The sequence below is a fragment of the Passer domesticus genome, assembly GCF_036417665.1.
Source record: "Passer domesticus isolate bPasDom1 chromosome 8 unlocalized genomic scaffold, bPasDom1.hap1 SUPER_8_unloc_1, whole genome shotgun sequence".
Taxonomy (NCBI): Eukaryota; Metazoa; Chordata; class Aves; order Passeriformes; family Passeridae; genus Passer; species Passer domesticus.
The window spans coordinates 659,701-679,947 of record NW_026989900.1 but is presented as its reverse complement, the minus strand read 5'-3'; the positions used below and the strand labels follow the sequence as shown (position 1 = coordinate 679,947).

The 20,247-nt window shown below is 50.5% G+C and overlaps 1 protein-coding gene and 1 long non-coding RNA gene across 3 annotated transcripts in view; both read right to left on the bottom strand.

The window, feature by feature from the left end:
- The window catches only part of LOC135291580 (zinc finger protein 883-like), a gene marked incomplete at its 3' end in the record, with an annotated part of 107,037 nt that extends 89,146 nt beyond the window's left edge, over positions 1-17,891 (bottom strand). The window contains exons 1-3 of the mRNA XM_064405862.1: positions 17,870-17,891; positions 16,845-17,683; positions 2,869-3,534 (exon numbers count right to left, since the gene is read on the bottom strand). Coding sequence (XP_064261932.1) covers positions 2,869-3,534; positions 16,845-17,683; positions 17,870-17,891 — 1,527 coding nt within the window. The remainder of the gene's footprint in view (positions 1-2,868; positions 3,535-16,844; positions 17,684-17,869) is intronic.
- Positions 11,890-16,064, bottom strand: LOC135291619 (uncharacterized). 2 transcript variants are annotated; one of them, XR_010354387.1, is made up of 3 exons: positions 15,482-16,062; positions 13,002-13,100; positions 11,890-12,908 (listed from the first exon to the last, which is right to left on the bottom strand). It is a non-coding gene; the product is annotated as an uncharacterized LOC135291619 (long non-coding RNA). The 2 variants fall into 2 exon arrangements; XR_010354386.1 differs by having other exon boundaries at positions 11,890-13,100; positions 15,482-16,064.
- Positions 17,892-20,247: the final 2,356 nt, after the last annotated feature.

Genomic DNA, 20,247 nt, shown 5'->3' with positions numbered 1-20,247 from the left:
AGAAGTGGCAGCCTCTCACTATTTGGGACACCTGTCCCCCCCTTATTTCACCCCTTGGGGCCGAAGGGCCTTGTGAACAGAGATCTTTCTCCTCTGAAGGCAGAGGGCTCCACCACACCCTCCTCATCAGTCTCTGTTCCCTCTATTTCTTCTTACAACAGCTTTGTCACTTTTGGTTTTTGGCCAACTGCGTCCCCCAAGGTACAGTCTTTGCATTACAGGATAAAAATTGGTTCTGTCCCGTGGCCATGTCAGAGAAAGTCCAGCCAAAGGCCACTGCAATCATCTCTTTCATCCAGGGCACTTCTCATCTGCTGACATTTCTTCACCTACTCAAACCTTCTTCTTCTTGCCCATCCTCCGTCCCCTTTCAATTCTCAGCTGGGGAGGATCAGTGTTTTTACATCTTCCATTGTTTCAGCACCAAAGGGGTTAAAACCTCAACCATGGTCTGCCTGCAGCTGGGCACCTTGCCCCCCCTTTTCTCCTGGCCATGGTGCCAGCACAAGATATCAAATTTCAAGCCAGCACAGTCTCTATCACTCTCTCCCGGGGGGGCTGCCCAAACATCCCAGGTCTCCTGCACCCTGCACCTTGCAGGGCTCTGGCCTCCCTCCCCATAGGCCACATGGCCTCCCCTGCCCCACCCAGACGCAGCTGGGCAGGGGAGAGGTCAGATCAACTCACCGCTGGAGTCAAAAGAGAGAGCCCCTCTGGGAATCCTCTGCTTTTAACCCCTGTGTGTTCTCAGAGGCGTATCCAGGCCCCCAGTGGCCACACCTAGTGCCAATTTTCAAATCTGGCCACTGATTGGTTTGACCACAACTTTCCCAGAAACTCACTTCCTGGTCAAACCACAACAAAATGTTAATTCCACCTCATTAATTCTTTACACACAAACGCTTGAAAAGTCTGGGGCTGGGATTGGAACCAGCTGCTCCATGGCTGTTCTCACAAAAAGAGCTTAGAAAGCCTGGAGATTCTTGGGGGTGTTTGAGTGTGGATATGACAGTCCAGTCAGAGACAGAGAAAGCAAGATAAGCTTTCCCATGAATTGGTCTGGGAACTTTTAGGGAGCTGGAGAGAAAGAATTGTAAACTATCCACAGGTGGTGTTTGTAATAGGTTGTTTTTTTCCATAAAGTTGTTCAATGGAAGGTGTTTTCTTCATTAGCCAATCATGTGAAATGTGTTGATTAAATGACCAATGAGGTCCACTAGTAGCAAACCAAAGTATAAAAGAAGAGGATTGAATAAATGGGTGGCTTTTAGCTCTCAGCCTTCCGACCTGAGTCTGTGTCATCTCTGACTCCACAGTGACATTTGGGGATCTGTGGGGGCTATTTGGGATCCTGTCTGCACCTCGTGACCTAACAGGAGCCTCTCCAATAAACTTTCCCTGAAGCTCCTGCTGTGCCCATGACAGGAACCACTGTGAGTGTCTGGGACATCCCTGCTCTTTGGCAGCCTGGGGACTCCTGCAATGTCACCATGGAGCCCCCGTGAGTGCCTGTGACAATCGGTGCCTTTGCAGCCCAAGGTGCCCTGGGATGTCACCATGGAATGGCTGTGACTGTGTCTGAGCACAGGGCTCTTTACCATCCCCAGAAACCCCTGGGAGGTGTCCATGGAGCCCCTGTCTCTGCCTGTGACATTCCAGCTCTTGAACAGCCTGGAGACTCTTGGAAAGTCCCCATAGAACCCCTATGAGGGCCTGTGACAAATCTGATCCTTAGTAGGCAACCATCACCAGGCCCCTGTTGCTATGGTCAGTTTCCATGGCAACCATCCCCAGCCCCCTGTTGCTATGCTCAGTTTCCATGGCAACCATCCCCAGTCCCCTGTTGCCATGCTCAGTCCCTTGGCAGCTCCATGCAGACCCCATGCCAGGGGTGGTTGCCATGGACACCATTGGCAGCCCCATCCCCAGAGTCATGGGATCCCAGATCCACAGAACTGGCTGAGCTGGGAGGGACCCATCAGGATCCTGGAGTCCAACTGCTGGCCCTGCACAGGACACCCCAACAATGCCAGCCTGGGCCTGGCAGCGCTGTCCAAACGCTGCTGGAGCTCAGAGAGCCCTGGAGCTGGGAGCCTTCCCTGGGGAGCCTGGGCAGTGCCCCAGCAGCCTCTGGGGAAAAACCTTTTCCTGAGATCCAACCTGAGCCTGCCCCGACTCAGCTGCAGCTGTTCCCTCCATTCCTGTCCCTGGGCACCAGAGGGAAGAGGTTCCCACAGCCCCAGCCAGGGACCTGCTCCCAAGGCTGTTGCCATGGCCACCAGGGCTGGGACCAGCTGGGATGTTCGGTTTCCACAGGCTGGGGTTTAGGAATGGGATTCCCCAATGTCCTGCTCCCAGTAAAACCGCACTGCCGCTCGCTGCCCTCCCACCTCCCATGGAAAGCACAAAGGCCAAAGATCCTGGGCTGGGATAAGAACAATTTATTTGGAACAGCAACGAGATAAAGAACAAACAGTAAGAGAAACAATATTGACAACAGAAGGGTTATAAAAAAGGGAAAACTACAACACAACTGACTGCATCTTCCCAGCCATAATTTCCTCCTGCCTGGAAAGGACACCCTTCTCCTCAGGGGGAGATAGAGAGAGAGAGTTCCTTTCCTGCCCCTGGCAATGACCTGAGTCGGAGTAGATGTAATGACACAGCCCTGGCCAGACCCTCATGTTCTTCAGTGTCACATCATGTCATTGGCAGGGGAAGGAAAACGAACAGGTGACTTCCCAGCATGGATCACATTGAACACGTATCACCAGGGCTCTTCCAAACATGGTTCTCCCGTGGGGGATGAAGTTGGAGCAGTGCACAAAGCTCTTCCTGCAGTTGCAGCATTTGCATGTCTTCCCTTACTGGTGACTGTTGGTGTCTGCTCAAATGAGAGCTCTGTCTGAAGCTCTTCCCACACTGGGGACACTCGTAGGGCCTCTCCCTGGTATGGATACGCTGGTGGGTGACAAGGTGGGAGTTGCGGTTGAAGCCCTTCCCGCAGTCAGAGCAGCGGAAGGGCCTCTCATCTGTGTGAATCTGCTGGTGCTGGAGGAGGTTGGAGCTGGTGTGAAACCTCTTCCCACACTGGGGACACTGGTAGGGCCTCTCCCCAGTGTGGATGCGCTGGTGCTTCATGAGGTAGGAGTTGTACTTGAAGCTCTTCCCACAGTCAGAACAGTGGAAGGGCCTCTCATCTGTGTGAAACCGCTGGTGGCAGAGGAGATTGGAGCTGGTGTGAAACCTCTTCTGGCACTCAGGACACTCGTAGGGCCTCTCCCCAGTGTGGATGCGTTGATGCCTGACAAGTTTTGAGCTGCAGCTGAAGCCCTTCCCACATTCCCCACACTCGTAGGCCCATTCCCCAGTGTGGATCATCTGGTGGCTGATCAGGGTGCTGCTCTGCCTGAAGCTCTTCCCACACTCCAAGCACTTGTAGGGCTTCTCCCCATCAGGAAGCTGCTCATGGACCACCATCTCCAAGCCCTGGCTGAAGCTCTGTCCACCTTCCTGGCACAGGGTGGATCTTTCCTCCTCAGAGCACACTGGGCTGGGTTTGAAGCCCCTCCTCCTGCAGGATCTCAGGGAATTTTCCTCCTTGTTAGATTCCTGTGCCATGGAGCCGCTCAAATCTGCCTCTTCCATGAGGTTCTGCCATGGGGATTTGTCCTCCCTGGTCCCTATTCTCAGCTTGTCTGAGGAAGACAGGGCAAGGAGAGGATGGGATTTGCCTCTGTGCCAGAGGGAAGGGGAAGGAAATCCTCCCAGTGCATCCCTGGCAGGATGGCATTGGCAGTGGGCCTGTCCTGCAGACTTGTACTGTGCTGGGCAGGGAGATGGAGCAGGAGAGATAAGGAAAGACGCCCTGACTTCCTCCTCACCTGCCTGAGTGTCTCGGGGCATCTTCCTCTTCCTTGAAGCCTTCTCCTCCATCTGGCAGTGGGTTTGGGATGTAAAATTCTGTTTTGGGAGGAAAACAAGAGATGAGTGCATTGAGTTTCGTATAGGTTTGAGGGCAAACCAGGGGGATATTTTAAGCCAGAATTACAATTTAACAAGAAAATTAAGATCAAGACAATGATACAGAAACACTGCCTTAAACTGACAGAGTCAGGATATAACCTGGCACCCTGTTGGTCAGGGTGCTGATAGCAGTCCCATTAAATGGTGGCTGCAGTCCTGTTGCAGTGATGATCGTGATTCTGTCAAGGCAGTGATCCTGGAGAAGGGTCTGGTCTTCCTCTGAAGGTCCAGTGGTGCCTATGGAGCTCTCGTCCTCTGGGAATCCAGTAGCCAAGGTGCTACTGGTGTCAGAAGCCTCCGCTTATATGCAGGTAGGAATGCTTGGCTCCTCCCCCTGGGCGGAGCATCCCACAATGGGATGATGTCATTTTACCAGTCCTGCAGGGACACTCAATGCCCCATTCACAGAAGAGAGCCCCTGGAGGGCGTTATCAGGGCTGAGTCATGGAAGAGATAAAGAACACTGCCCCACCTGTTTATAACAATTTATGAAGATGGTGATGGAAAACATGCATTTGGTTACATCTTACACTGCAGCCTGAAACAGTGGGGTAATCCCTGCTGGGGGGGTGAACACCACCCCCCTTACCCAAACTGGCTCAGGTGTAAAACCCCCACCCTGGGAAGGCCACGCACACAGGAGACAATGTCACACTTGCCCTGACCCAGGGGAGGTCTCTGTCCCTGTCACTCCCTTGCCGTACCCGCTCTTCTTTCTTTTTCTCTTTTTTCCATTTCTCTTTACCTCACATTTACTGTTCAATAAAATCCACTTTGGATTTCGTCTCATTAGCACCTTAATTGGGGCAGAAGCATCTCTCTAACAAATTTCTTAACCAGATTGCAACATTATTTTGGCACAGTGAGTTTAGGCACTGTTGTCTTTCCCCAAGTGCCTTTGACAACAGCATGGTTCCCTCCTCTGAAGAGGTTGTGGTTCTTTCTGGAGGAACCCTTGGAAACTCGGACGCAGCTTCATCTGAGTGACATTTGGGAGAACTGATGAGGTAAAAGGCTGTTGGTGGCTGGGTGGCCAGTGGAAAGAAAATGTTTTGTTGTCCTTCCTTGAAAAGTTTCTTAAAAACACTGGAGGAAAGCGAGCAAATGATACCAGAGAGGCTGACAAGGTTCATTGACCCCAAGGTGAGGAACACAAGGCTGCTAAAAGTCCCACAAGAAGCCCAGCTCAAGTAGCTAAATTCCTGAATAAATGCCAAATTCACAGGCTTAGAGGCTTTGCCAAATGTGAGAATCATTATTCTCTTCATCCCTGTCACCCTTGACAAAGCCCCACAGTGCTTTCTCTTCCTTTTAATAATCTGTATTGGGCCAAATTTCCACTTTTTTTTATGGGAACCTGCCAGCAGCTGATCTGGAGCTGTGCAGGAACCGATGGAACTTGGAATTGCCACAGAATTGCTTCTATTTTCAATTTATTAATGTTTGGGATTTGTCTGCATTTTCATCACATGTGACTTGTGAGAAAATCAAATATTCATCAAAGTGGTTTATGCAGAGTTAAGTTTGATTTCTGCCAAGTTTATTTTGTCCAGTGCCCAGAGGATGCTCGAGGGGGCTCTGTTCTTGCCTCTTACCCTGGGTGATGCTTGGGAGGGGCTTGTGGGGGCTGTTCCTGTCCCTGTCACCCCAGGCCATTCCCCAGGTGGTTTCCATCATTCTCACTCCAGGGAATGCCTGGGGGGTCTCCCTCCCCCTCACCCTGTGCCGGGGGTGCTCAGGGCAGTCTCTGTCCCTCTCAGCCCAGGGGATGCTCGGGGGTCTCTGTCCCTCTCAGCCCTGATGTGACCCTGTCCAAACATCATTGGGGTCAGAGGGACAGAGACACCCCCAAACCCCCAGAAGGGCTGAACCTGGGATCATGCTCATACCCTCTTCATCTGTTTAGCCCAGAAATGAGTTCTGCACCTTTAAGGCAGGTTCTGAGAGCGAAGGAAGGCAGGAAGTGAGCAGGTTTTTTTAGAAACTGCACTCCTCCATATTCCAGCTGCTGGACAGACAGATTGCAGGACAGGGGTCTCCTTTGGTTTTAGTTAGTTTTTAGCTCTCTGAGGCAGAGAAGTTCCCTGGACTGTGGTTTTTCTTTTACTTTAGAGCTGTTTAAACCTGCTCTCAACATCCAGAAGAGCCCTGGCAGCTCCACCTGTGGCCCATTGGCCCGAGCCTGGTCCACGGCATTTCCAGTGCTGGAGAAACTGATAGGAGACTGATAAGAGACTGAGTGAGCAGAGCTACAGCCCACAGAGGGACTTTCTGAGTTTGTCATCTCTTTTGGAGCAGCAAGATGTTTTATTGTTTAATATTCGTCATTTGCTGTGCTCATGAATGCTTTGTCTGTTAAATAAACAAGTTTTTCCACTTTTCTCCAAGGAAATCTTTTCCCAAACTGATTGGGGGACAGGCTGCTTGAATTTGCTTTCTAGAGGAAACCCCTTTTGGAGGATTTCTCCCAAATTTGCCCTAAACCAGGACAGAGCGGTGGGGAGAGGAGAGAGCCCCAAGTGACTGGATTGGGGGGAGGCTGGAGAGAGGGACCCTGGGACCCCAAAACCCCCCAGCATCCCTAAGCAGGACCCTGGAGAGGGGGGATCCCCAGGAGCTATGGGATCCTCAGCAGCCATAAGAGAGGGGACCACCAGAATCCCAGAGGGATGAGAATGGAAATGAGATGCTCCTGGTGGCTTTTTTTTATTCACTTTTGGTTTTTGAAGGTTTTTACCAGGTGACTTCTAGAGAGGGACTTGGGCAGAGGACCTTCAGACTCACTGTGCTCATCCCTTGTTTTTCCCCAAACCAGGATTTCCCATTACCAAACCTTGGCCCAATGGAGGAGAAAGCAGCAGGGAAGAGAAAGATGCCCGAGACACTCAGGCAGGTGAGGAGGAAGTCAGTGCCCCTTTCCCCCTCTCTCCTGCTCCATCTCCCAGCCCAGCATGGCCCCTGGCTGCAGGACAACCCCACTGCTGCTGATACTGTCCTCCTGGGAATGTACTGGGTGGATCTCCTGCCCCTTCCCTGTGGCACGGAGGCACATTCACAGGCTCTGGGGCAGGTGGGGGAACCGCGGGCGGTTTGGGGTGCGTGGCTCAGCTGCTCCCAGCGTGGTTCCCCCGAGCCCCCGGCGTGGCTCCGCCAGGCCCCCCCACCACGGCACCTGCCGGAGGTTTTTTAACAGAAATGCTGGTAAATTGACCATCTGGAATTACACTAAATACGATTTCAAGAAGCTGCTGGTTTGCCGGGCAATTTGCTGAATTCCACATTGCTGTTTCTTTCAGTAAAACTGCACTTTAAAAGGTCTTATTAAATTTATGCTTGCATAAAATTTTGGCTACCATGGGCTTATCTCAAAACTAAATTACGTAAAAACATGACACACTTATTACGTCCTTTGAATCTCCCCAGTAAATCCATCACACTGTTATTTCAATTGCGGATTGTTCAACTTTTCAGTGCCTTATTTCCATGAATAGCATCAGAATAAGTTAAATTTTGTTATATGTATAACTTTTAAGGATATTAGTTTTTTATTTTGTAATGTTTAATTTAATCCAAATTCCGGGTTGATAACACTAAGCAAAGTTAAGCTTCATTATTGTCAGATTTGAGCAATGTTAAGTTAAATTCCAAAATTTGAAATCCTGTTGTTCTGGATTGAGAGATAATGTGTGTATTGTATTTGCCATCTGTCAGAGGTAGGGCAGTTATTTTCTGTTAATTGGGCAGTTTTCTTTATCTCTTCAACAAATCAATCCTCCCTCCAGGGAGATATCTTTTGTTAATGGGCCATTGAGTGTAACTGCACGACTAATAAAAATTACATCATCCCACTGTGAGGTGCTCTGCCCAGAGGGAGGAGCCATGCATTGCAGACATGGTGAGGCTGGGGCTGAGGAGCAGCTTGTCCAAACAGGGTCAGCCCTCAAGGGGCTCATTCTTCTACATGCCCAGACCTCCCAAGGAGACATTCATCATCAAGATCACCTGGGGAATGCATCTATCAGCTCTTCTCTGAACTGGAACATAAAAAAATACTTGATTAAAGAAAAAAAAATTAATGAGGTGCACTTTGAAATCTTTCATCCTTAAAGGAACTCTACACTGACTCCAATCAGCTGCACAAGCCATGGACGCATGAAGAGCACTGAAGAAAGAGCCCTCAAGAGCTTTCTGTGTTTTGACAATCCCCATGTTGGATTTGGGGCTGAGTCCAGGAGCCTCAGGCACTGAGAGAAGGATGAAGAAGCTGCTCAAGGAGTCAGCAGCAAAACTCCAAGTGCCTTGGAGCATGGCTGGGCCCCAGTGAGGGCAGGGAGTGCCAAAGGCTCCCCAGGGACTGGTGAGAGCAGATCCTTGAGGCCAGGAGTGCAGGGAGCCCAAGGCTCTGGGCAGGGAACTGCAATGCTGAGCAAGGCCTGGGCTGGCTGGGGGAAGCAGAAAGGCCAAGCCCTGAGCCCAGCCTGGGCCAGCAGGGCCTGTCCCTCACGGGTGGCTCGGGGCTCTCTGTGGGGCAGGGGGATGTGAGGGGCAGCAAGGACAAATGTCATCAACCTGTGTGACATTCCAGGTGCTCATGGAAACAAGAGGCCACTGTGAGCCTGCAGGGCTGGAACACCCCAGAACACTGAAATGCTGGGGGGAACCAAAGGCTCCTTTCCTTGACTTTGGTGCACAGGAGAAACAGCAACCAGATATTCTCAACATGGCCAGATGCAAAGAATATTCTTGGTAGGACAGGACCCACAAGGTTCATCAAGTCCAGCTCTGAAGTGATTGGCCCACACAAGGATTGAATCCACTACCTCAGTTATCCAAAATCGTTCCACGTAAGTAGGATTACAAGGAGAAGAAATAGAGAACAACAGAAAGACAGACAATTGATAGACATGCATGTAAGTATCAACAGTTCTGTTTCCAGTGTTACTAACAGAAAAACCCCAGCAGAAGGCAGGATCCAGACCATGGGCTTGGCCTCGTGCTCCAGCTTTTAATCCCCTGGGCCTTCATGGGCCCGCCCCAGGGGTGGGACTGCCAGTGGCTTGCCCAATCAGAGTCAGGGAGGGCACCCGCTGCTAATGTGTGATTGATTGGCAGCTCTGCCAATCAGAGCTCGGCCAGTGCAGTGGTTGTGTTATTGATTGACAGCTCAGACAATCAGAGCTTGGTTAGAACAGCCCCTGCTGTGTGATTGACAGCACTGCCAGGGTGGGGCGGGGCTCTGTCCCACCACAAACCAAGGCCTGACCCCGGCCTGGCCCCACACGGGCATTCCGAGCATCCCGAGGTGTCTCGGGACATCGATCTCATCCAGCCCCTGACAGCGACCACGGTGACACTTCAGAACCTCATGGTACCATGGGTGAGTTGTGCCAATGGAGATCCAAGGAAACTATGGTGGGACTGGGGAACTTGATAGAATCAAGGAGACCATTGTGCAGTTCAGGGGCCCTGTGGAAGCAAGGGTCAATGATGAAACTGTGGGGCCAATAAGAACAAGGAGCCATTGTGACACAGAAGGGCCACATGGAGCCAAGGGACCACTGTGACTCTACTGGGGCTCATTAAACCAAGAAGCCATTGCGACATTGCAAGACCTCATGGAATCCATGAGAACATTGTGACATTGAGGAGACTCATGAAATCAAGGGAACATAGAACAAGTCTGCCTGGTTTAGCCTCCTGGGGGCTGTCTGACAGGTCCCACTGAATTTGGCATGTCAAGGGCCACTTCCCATCTGACTGTGAAGCACTAGGGCTCTGTGCTTTCATTCCTATGGAAAAGAAATGTTTTTCTTGTCTAGGTGGCCATGGCCAAAATTGGAATTCTGCCTCTAAAATTCCCTATATCCCATGCTTATTCCCAGACCAAATCTGCCAATACAGTCAAGTCTGGCTAGCCTTGGCCTCTGGTGACTGCCTCTCATCTGCCACTGCACCACTGGGGCTCAGTTGTTTCCTTCCTGTGGAGACCTCTGCGACACTGCGAGGCGTTGTGGAGCCAAAGGGCATTGTTACACTGTAGGAACTTGTGGAACCAAAGGGATCATTGTGACATGTGGCCACATGAGTCCAAAAGCTCTCCTTGAGGGCTGCCCCAGGCTAGCTCTTTGGCACACAAGCCACAGCGAGGGGGGGCACTCTCCTCACTTCCACTTGCAAGGAGAGAGCCTTATGCACTAATGCCTTGAAGGAGTCTGGGCCAATGCCGACGGGAGTGAAGACAGCGGGTTTCGACTTCTGGTGATACAGGGTCTATTGGGAGGAGCAGGGAGATGAAAAGTCTAGGAGGTCTAGAAACTGAAGACAGTGGGAAAGGGCTTACAGCAGCTTATAAAGGGGGGTGGCAACAGGGGTGGAGTTGGCCCTCCAACCAAGAGAGGAGCAGGAAGGAGTGGAAAAGGAAAGAAGGACACTGCTGTGGGACCAGTGGAGAGCGACTAGGGGAGCAGCCCCACCCCCTAAACCAATCACTTGATGCCCAGAAGAGAAGCTTCTAGATGGAGAGGATGGGTCGCCAAGTGATGGACAGGGCACCAGGCTCAGTCAAAACAAAAGATGCATTTGTAACTGGGGCAACAGGGGAGGAGACAGAGAGACTGACAAGGATTGCGGGAGAGGCGGCAACCTGGGTAGAACCATTGTATAACTAAAGGGGTGAGTGGAACAAAACAACTTACAATATACAACTTAGCATAAGTAAAAACCAAAAAAACCCACAACACAACATCTCTCCTTTTTTTGTTTAAAATTAATCACAAGAGGAGAAAACAAGTCCTTAAAATGAAGTAAATTCAATTTGATTGTTAAATTCCAAGTAAACATCCCCAAAACAAGGTTGAGCTAGTGGGGCAGAAGCCCACCAGCCCTCCTCAGGAGCCAGATGGTCTTCGGTGGAGTCTTGATCTTCTTCCTCCGGGTCTGATGTTGGAATTTGCATTCAGTTAATGCTTGGGGAAGATGTCATCTTTGTAAGAAATTTTAGTATTAGCTGCCATATGATGCTGGCAGCAACACAGACAATTAAAATGGCTAAACAGAACAAAAGAATGGTTATTAAAACAGAGCCCACCCAGCCTGAAAGGCCCCATCTGGAGAAAATGTCCCCCAGCCAGTCTGCACTCTCTTTCTTAATCTGATGTACCATGTCCTTCAGTTGTGCAATTGTATTCCTGACATCCTTGGCCTTAGATGTCAAGTTCAGACAGGAGAGCCCCTCAAACTCTTCACATTGATGGTAATGGAGCAGGAGCAGGAAATCAGTTGCTGCCCTGTTCTGAAGGGTTGCCTGCCTTGTTATTTCTTCATCTGATTGGAGGTCGCTCAGGACTGCTGAGATTAAGTTCGCTTGTTAGGTTACCCAGAACTCTAGGTGAGCTAATTCACCTGCAGCTTTTGTCACAGCCACCCAAAGTAAAAGGACTGTGATTGCAACACCTTTAGGTTTGGACCAATGAACAATTTCCAAATCACACTTAGAATCTAATTCTTGAAGGTTTCTCCGGGAATGGGCTGAATTGTGTGTGACGTTTTTAGATTTCTAATTTGAAATTTGGGTATTGTTGGGTGCAAACAGCGTCAGCCTCCCAAAAGAACAAGGGCCTTCCTATCAGGCGAGAGGGGATGCCTGCCCAAGCTGGGTCTCCACAAATTAAGAAAATTCCCCGGGGAAGGGATCGGGATTTGTGGTCATAAGTCGAAGCCATGGAAATTTGGGAAATGGCGTTGCACCAGTTTCCAGCGGTGTAATCTTGATTGTGTTGAAGGACTGGGAGGTAGGATTTATCAAGGGGGTCTGGGGAAAACAGAAATTGGACACAAACTGAGGCTGGCACGGAGCCGAGCAAGGTAAACTCAAGGGGTTCAGAATCTGAATGATTTAATTTGGGGAGGAGATTTCTCCAGACAAGGTTAGGGTTAATTCCAGGGGAGAGGTAACTTTCTAATGGGCAAGGAGTTTCAGGGAACTGTTGAGAGGGGGAGGAAACTCATCTAGGTTTGAAGGGATCCCCACAAGGCAGGTCGACAAGAGGTCTGCTGCTGAAACGGTGGTCAAACAAAGAAGATCCTGGTCAAGGACCTTGGTGAGCACTTTCCAGATGTTAACTTTTGGCTGGGGGATGATCCACATATCAACAGGTGGTATGGTGGATCAGATGAAAACCAGGATGACGGTGATCCAAAGCCAGATGAGGGCCATTAGGTTTGGGTTTACTGGAAAAGAAGCAGAATCAGTGAGTACAATGCAAAAAAAGGGGGGTGGTTCTACTCCAGGATGATGAGATCATCTGAAAAAGGTCTCTTCTTCCTCCTCCAACAAACATCTTCTACTTGCACTACCTGACAAGCCAAACGTTTTTTTGGTAGAAATGGCTTGACCCATTTGGAGGGTACCCACTTAGGCCAAGAGGGACTGGATACACAAGCATATTCCCTTCACTGGGTGACAAGCTGGAAGGGGCCCTCCAGTTTCCAGGTCTCCGGGTCTCTTACCATGACCCAGGACCTGTCCTTCAGCTCCAGTAGAGGGTTTGCGTGGTAACACCAAGTCATGGGTGGATTCAAATTTTCAAAACTGCAGTTTAAGAAGTTTAATCTGAAAAGCGCTTTGGACAACCCAATCTGGGGAGGGTCCACATTCACTGTCTCTCGCTGATGTTCGAGCATTGAGACTCTGCTGAGACCTCTTCCACCATGGTTTGACCTGTCGGGGAATAAGGGATGCCAGCATGTCTTATTCCCCATTGTTGCAGGAAAGCTTTACATTCCTTGGATTTGTGCCCTGGCCCATTATCCGTTCGAAATTTCGAGGTCGAGGTACTTCCAAGGTGGCATCCTCTGAATTTTGTCACTTTGCAGCTCGAGCCCTGCAGCAATTAATGAAGATGCTGCCAGTTCAAGTGCATGGCTAAGTATGTCGTTGCTGAGTGCACAAATTTGAATCCCCAATGATTACATACCTGCAACGGATCCAGTGCCAAGTACTTGGGGTCTTGGGTGAAACTGTTACTGCATGGAAATTAGAGTTTCGGAGATGGACGGGCTTTGTCAACTGGAGTCTGAAGGGAGAAAGTTTAGATAATGTCATCAGAATGGGTTTTTGGTTTAAGTATATAGGTGTTGCAGATGGTGAATCTTTAAAAGTCATGTCCGGTGAAACATTGGAAATCACATCAGGTAAAGTCATGTCAGTTATGTCAGCAACAAGTGGGATGTGTCTGAAGGGGTCTCCTCCCCTGCCCTCCCCACAGGATGCTTAATTATTCTGCCTTAATTTTGTTGTCGCAAAGGGAGGGGCTGCACTTAGAAATATTTTTTTTTGACCCCTCTTCAGAAAGCGACTGGCTCTATCTAAATTAAAGAAATTGTTGCTGCAGTGGGCAAGCCAGGGCCCAGTGGCATGGCTTGACACAGAGATGACACAGGCAATCCTCGGGCAGTGGCGGGCCAGCAGGTCTTGGCATGGTTTGCGTGCCTGGAGCCAAAGTAGGATAAACATCAATGGGAGGTTTGGCAAAAGCAACTTTGAGAGCAGTTCTTGGTGTGTGATCTTTTTGAGTAGGTTCCTCCGGAAGCACAGAAAACTTTTTTGCACAAACTTCAAGCATGAGTTGCAAGGTGGGCTGGGCATTCTAATGGGAGGCTGAGGATGGCCACCTTACACCTGGGATTGGTGTTAGCTGATGCCATCTCAGATAAAATCTCTTGACAAGCCTCCTCACCCCAAACCTGCAACTCCACTGCCTTCCAGAGGCATTCTACAAAGGCTGTAAAAGGCTCAGATGGAGATTGAAAAATTTTAGAGTATGTTAACAAGGGAGCCCCAACGTGCAAACGAGGAATGCCTTTTCAGCCAACTACATGGCTTCTTTTAAAGCCTCTCGAAGTAGTACGTCGGCTTGAACCTGCCCTTGTGCCCAGTTTGTCAGGACACAAATATGATCAATAGAGATGGGCTCTCCTTTCAAGTCTGCACTAGTCTGGGGATTCTCCCACAGAGTCGGGAGGATTTCCAGAGCTGCCTTTTTCCATACTCCCTCCAACATGGTGTACTTGGTGGGATTGAGGAGGGAGGAAAACAAATGTTTGAGATTGGCCGGGGTACCTCTGACTCTGTGAGAGTGGCCCTTAAGATTCCCCAGAAATGTTCGCTATCTCTACCAAAATCTTTTTGGGCCTTGCAAAGTTCTTTAATTATGTGGTGTGGAAAGTGGGGTCCATTGGGCTCATGTCCTCCCCTCCCTCTCCGGATGGTATGAGACTGGAGCCGCTGATATTGTGGGCATTGGCTCCGGTTTCCGGTGTCCCACCTCTTGCCCCCCGCAAGCCAAAGCATGGGAACCAGAAAGAGGAGGGGGAGGGGAGGAGCTAAGGGACTAGGCGGGGAGACCTGATGTCTCCCAGTCTCCACCTCAGGGACGTAACATGGAGCAGGGATTTCTGAGGAAGGACTGGCAGAGGGACAAGGGAAGGGGCAGGGGAATGGGAGGAGTCTAAATAAGAAAGGGGTTGTTCGACATGCAAAAGGGTTTATAGAAAGAGGAGACTGGGTTGGCGGGAAAAGCCACAAGACTTCCGCCATATTGGGCTTCACAGAAGCCATTTTGTGAGGGATAAGGATCTGGGAGATTAAAGCGAACTCGGGATGGAGATTTGCAAACTGAAAGAGGCTCAGAAGGGGAAAGTCCCAAGAATTTTGGCCAGGACTTCTCGGGCGGCAGGGGCAAGAACCTTGGAGAGAGCTGGGGAGATGGGGACCCCGATTTGTGACAACTGTGGAAGCTCCCTTCAAGATTCCACCTTTTGGGCCCACGGATGAGGGAAGAGGGGTAGGACAGAGAGAACCGCATGAACTGGGGATTGAAGTGTTAACTGATGGTTGTTTTCTCCGTTCCCGCCTTCAATTTAAAATGGCTCTAACTTGATGGACGCAGAGAATGATCTTAGAAAGGGAGGAGTCCCCTGACCATCCTAATTCTGCCAATTTTACAATGACTACATCCCAAAAATTGACCTCATACAATTGATCAGTGGTAACCTCCAGGAAGTGAGAAAACAACCAAACAATTAACTTTCTTAATTCCCACTTTTTAAACATGAACATCGCCACCCGCAAGGATTCCCACAACTTGGATAAACGCTGTTTTCTGGATCCCAGAAAGCCTCACACCCATGGCTTATGATGTTAAGAGAGGGAACCAACACCCACCACCCTTGGGAAAAATGAAAAGGAAAAGGCAGAAAGATCCACACCTGCCCCTATCGAAAAAGACAGTGGCTGTGCAGCACAGAAAAGAGGCAAAGGTGCTAAGTTAAAAAGACCTGGCTCAAAGTAAACGAAGGAGCTCAGGACGCCCCGACCCTTCATCAATTGAAAGGATCTGGGGTAGGGAGACAGGGGAAAAAGAAGAAGGAGAGAAAGGGAGAGGAGACCACTTACAGTTGCAGGCGCAGAATTCAACGTCGTTTTGACTCGGGCCCCCTCTCAGTAAAAATGCGGTGTTAGGTGAACAAAAGACCAAATGTGGGGGTTCCTGTCAGGGAAGACTCCTCGGGTGCAGGAGTGCCTCCCCGAGCCTCCGGGAGTGCCACCCACCAGAGATGGGTCTGCTCCTACTGGAGGAAGTTTCACAGCCAGGTGGTCTCAAGAGGTCACTCCCACAGCAGGTCCAGATGCAGATCTGCAGGAGCCCAGAGTCCACTTTCCACAGGGTCCAGCGATGAACTCAGGCCTCACATTGGGTGCCAAACTGTGGCCACATGCATCCAAAAGCCCTCCTTGAGGGCTGCCCCAGGCTAGCTTTTTAGCATGTGAGCGACAGCGAGGTGGGGGGCACTCTCCTCGCTTGCAAGGAGAGAGCCTTACGCATGAATGTCTTGAAGGACTATACGCCGATGTTGATGGGAGTGAAGAAAGTGGACTTTGACTTCTGGTGAAACAGGGTTATTGGGAAGAGTAGGGAGATGAAAAGTCCAGGAGGTCCAGAAGCTGAAGACAGTGGGAAAAGGGTTTACAGCAACTTATAAAGGGGGGGGGGCAAAAGGGGTGGAACCTGCCCTCCAACCAATAGCAGAGCAGGAGGGGGTGGAAAAGGAACAAAGGACACTGCTGTGGGACCAATGGGGAGTGACTAGGGGAAGGGTCCCAGCTGCTGAAACAATCACTTGGTGCCCAGAAGAGAAGCTTCTAGATAGAGAGGATGAGTTGCCAAGTGACAGACAAGTCACTGGGGTGCAACAGAACAAAGGATACAATGTTAACTGGGGTAACAGGGGAGGAGACAGGGAGACTGACAAGGATTGCGGGGGAGGAGACAACCTGGGTAGAAACATTACACAACCACAGGGGCGATTGAAACAAACCAACTTGCAATATACAACTTAACATAACTAAGAACCTGAAAAACACAACACAACAGTAAACAATCTCCATATTGCATTCTACTTTAGCACAACACAGGCACAGCAAGAGAGGTAAGAATTATGTTTTCCTTCTTCTCTGCTTGTCTCACAGCTTTGAACATTCACATGTTCAGAAGGCATGTGAATACCACACTCAGGGGGAGAGAGAGTCCCTTTCCTGCCGCTGGCAATGACCTGAGGTGGAAGTGAATGTGATGACAGGGCCATGGCCAGACCCTCATGTTCTTCAATTCCACACCATGTCATTGGCTGGGGCAGGAAAATTAACAGATGTCTTCCCACCATGGGTCACAGGGCTCTTTCCAATATGGGTCCTCCAATGGGGGAAGAAGCTGGAGCAGTTCATCAAGTTCTTCCTGCAGTTGGGGCACTGGCAGAACATCCCTTATCGGTGACTCCTGGCTGGTCAAGTCAGAGCTCTGGGTGAAGCTCTTCCCACATGTGGGGTACTCATAGGGCCTCTCCGCAGTGTGGATCCGACGGTGCCTGACAAGGTTGAGTTTCTGCTTGAAGCCCTTCCCACAGTCAGAGCAGCGGAAGGGCCTCTCATCTGTGTGAATCTGCACATGCAGGCGGAGATTGGAGCTGGTGGCAAACCTCTTCCCACACGTGGGACACTCGTAGGGCCTCTCCCCAGTGTGTATGAGCTGGTGCCTGACGAGGTGGGAGTTGCGCTTGAAGCCCTTCCCGCAGTCAGGGCAGCTGAAGGGCCTCTCATCTGTGTGAATCCGCTGGTGCTGGAGGAGATGGGAGCTGGTGTGAAACCTCTTCTGGCACTCAGGACACTCGTAGGGCCTCTCCCCAGTGTGGTTGCGTTGATGCCTGACAAGTTTTGAGCTGCAGCTCAAGCCCTTCCCACACTCCCCACACTCGTAGGCCCATTCCCCTGTGTGGATCATCTGGTGGCTGATCAGGGTGCTGCTCTGCCTGAAGCTCTTCCCACACTCCAAGCACTTGTGGGGCTTCTCCCCATCAGGAAGCTGCTCATGGAACACCAGCTCTGAGCTCTGGCTGAAGCTTTGTCCACCTTCTTGGCACTGGGTGTATCTTTCCTTTTCAGAGCACCCTGGGCTGGGTTTGGAGTCCCTCCTCCTGAAGGATCTCTGCAGCTTTTCTTCCCCATTGTATTCCTGTGCTGTGGAGCCACTCAAAATGGCCTCTGCTACAAGGTTGTGCCATGGGGCTTTGTCCTCACTGGTCTCCATCCTCTGCTCCTTGTCTGGGGGAGGAAGGACAAGGAGAGGATTGGATTGGCCTCCGTGACAGAGGGAAGGGGAAAGAGATTCCCCCAGTGCATCCCTGGCAGGACAGCATTGCCAATGTTGTTGTCCTGCAGCCAGGGGCCATGCTGGGCTAGGAGATGGAGCAAAGAAAAAGGGGAAAGGGGCACTGACTTCCTCCTCACCTGCCTGCATGTCCCAGGGCATCCTCGTCTTCCTCACAACCTCCTCCTCCATCTGGAAAAGGTTTTGGTATGGGAAATTCTGGTTTGGGAGGAAAACAATGGATGAGTACATGGCGTTTTGTACTGCTTTCAAGGCAAACCACAGGGAGAGTCTAAGTCAGAATTACAATTTAAAAAGGAAATTTAGATCAAGATAATGATACAGAAACACTGCCTTAAACTGACAGAGTAAGGATATAACCTGGCACCCTGTTGGTCAGGGTGGTGGGAGCAGTCCCATTAAATGGTGGCTGCAGTCCTGTTGCAGTGATGATCGTGATTCTGTCAAAGCAGTGATCCTGGAGAAGGGTCTGGTCTTCCTCTGAAGGTCCAGTGCTGGTGATGGAGCTCTTGTCCTCTGGCAATCCAGTAGGCAAGCTGCTCCTGGGGCTGTAAGCCTCCGCTTATATCCAGGTAGGAATGGTTGGCTCCTCCCCCTGGGCGGAGCATCCCACAATGGGATGATGTCATTTTACCAGTCCTGCAGGGACACTCAATGGCCCATTCACAGAAGAGAGCCCCTGGAGGGCGTTATCAGGGCTGAGTCATGGAAGAGATAAAGAACACTGCCCTGCCTGTTTATAACACTTTGTCAAGATGGTGATGGAAAACATGCATTTGGTTACATCTTGCACTGCAACCTGAAACAGTGGGGTAATCCCTGCTGCGGGGGTGAACACCACCCCCCTTACCCAAACTGGCTCAGGTGTAAAACCGCCACCCCGGGAAGGCCATGAATACAGGGGACAATGTCAAACTTGCCCCGCCCCAGAGCAGGTCTCTGTCCCTGTACCTCCCTTGTTCTCCCCTGCTTTTCTCCTTCTTTCCATCTCTCTCTCTACCTCACATTGACTGTTCAATACTATCCACTTTGGATTTGGTCTCATTAGCCCCTTAACTGGGGCAGAGGCATCTCTCTAACAATTTTTTTAAGCAGATTGTGACATTATTTTGGCACAGTGAGTTTAGGCATTGTTCTCTGACCCCAAGTGCCTGTGACAACAGCATATTTCCCTCCTCTGAGGTGGCTGTGGTTCTCTCTGGAGGAACTCTTGGAAAATTGGACACCGCTTCTTCTGAGGGACTTGTGGGAGAACTGATGAGGAAAATGGCTGCTGTGGCTGGCCAGTGTAACAAAAATATTTTGTTGTCCTCCCTTGAAAATTTTATTAAAATCACTGGAGGAAAGGGAGCAAATGATACCAGCAAGACTGACAAGGTTCTTTCACCCCAACATGAGGAACGCAAGGCTGCCAGAAGTCCCACAGGAAGCCCAGCTCAAGTAGCTAGATTCCTAAATTAGTCCTGAATTCACAGGCTTGGAGACTTGGCCACATGTGAAAATCATAAGTGTCTTCGTTGCTGTCACGTTTGTCACAGCTATATAGAGTTTTTCCTTCCTTTTAATAATCTTGGGCCAAATTTCCATCTTTTTGTTTCTTTGTAACCTGCCAGCTGCCAAGCTGGAGCTGTGCAGGAACCAATGAAACTTGGAATTGCCACACAATTGCTTCTATTGGCGGTTTATTAATGTTTGGGATTTATTTACATTTCCATCAGAAGTGACTTGTGGCAAGAGCAAATGTTCGTCAAGGCATTTAACGTGGTGTTAAGTTTGATTTCTGCCAAGTTTATTTTGTCCAGTGCCCAGGGGATGCTTGAGGGATGCTTGGGAGGGGCTTGGGGGGATTTTGTCCCTGTCCATGTCACCCCAGGCCATTCCTGAGGTGGTCTCCATCATTCCCACCCCAGGGAATGCCTGGGGGTCTCCCTCCCTCTCACCCCCATGCCAGGAGATGCTCGGGGCAGTCTCTGTCCCTCTCAGCCCAGGGGATGCTCAGGGGTCTCTGTCCCCTCACCCTGGGGGATGCTCAGGGGTCTCTCCATCCCACTGGCCTCAGGGAATGCTTGTGCAGGGCTGGGGACCAGGGCCTCTGTGTCCCTCTCACCACTGAGGGTGCTCAGGGCTGGGGGGGCTCTCCGACCTTCTCATCTCTGGGGAGGCCAGAGGGGTCTCTGTCCCTCTCAGCCCTGGTGTGACCCCAACCAAACATCATCGGGGTCAGAGGGACAGAGACACCCCCAAACCCCCCGAAGGGCTGGACCTGGGATCATGCTCGTACCCCCATTTTTCTGTTTAGCCCAGAAATGAGTTCTGCACATTTAAGGCTGGTTCTGAGAGCGAAGGGAGGGAGGAAGAAGCTGCAGTTTGTTTTAGAAACTGCATTCACTCCTCCACATTCCAGCTCCTGGAGGGACAGATGGTGGGACAGGGCTCTCCTTGGCTTTTAGGCTTTTTTTAGCTCTCTGAGGCAGAGAAGTTCCCTGGACTGTGATTT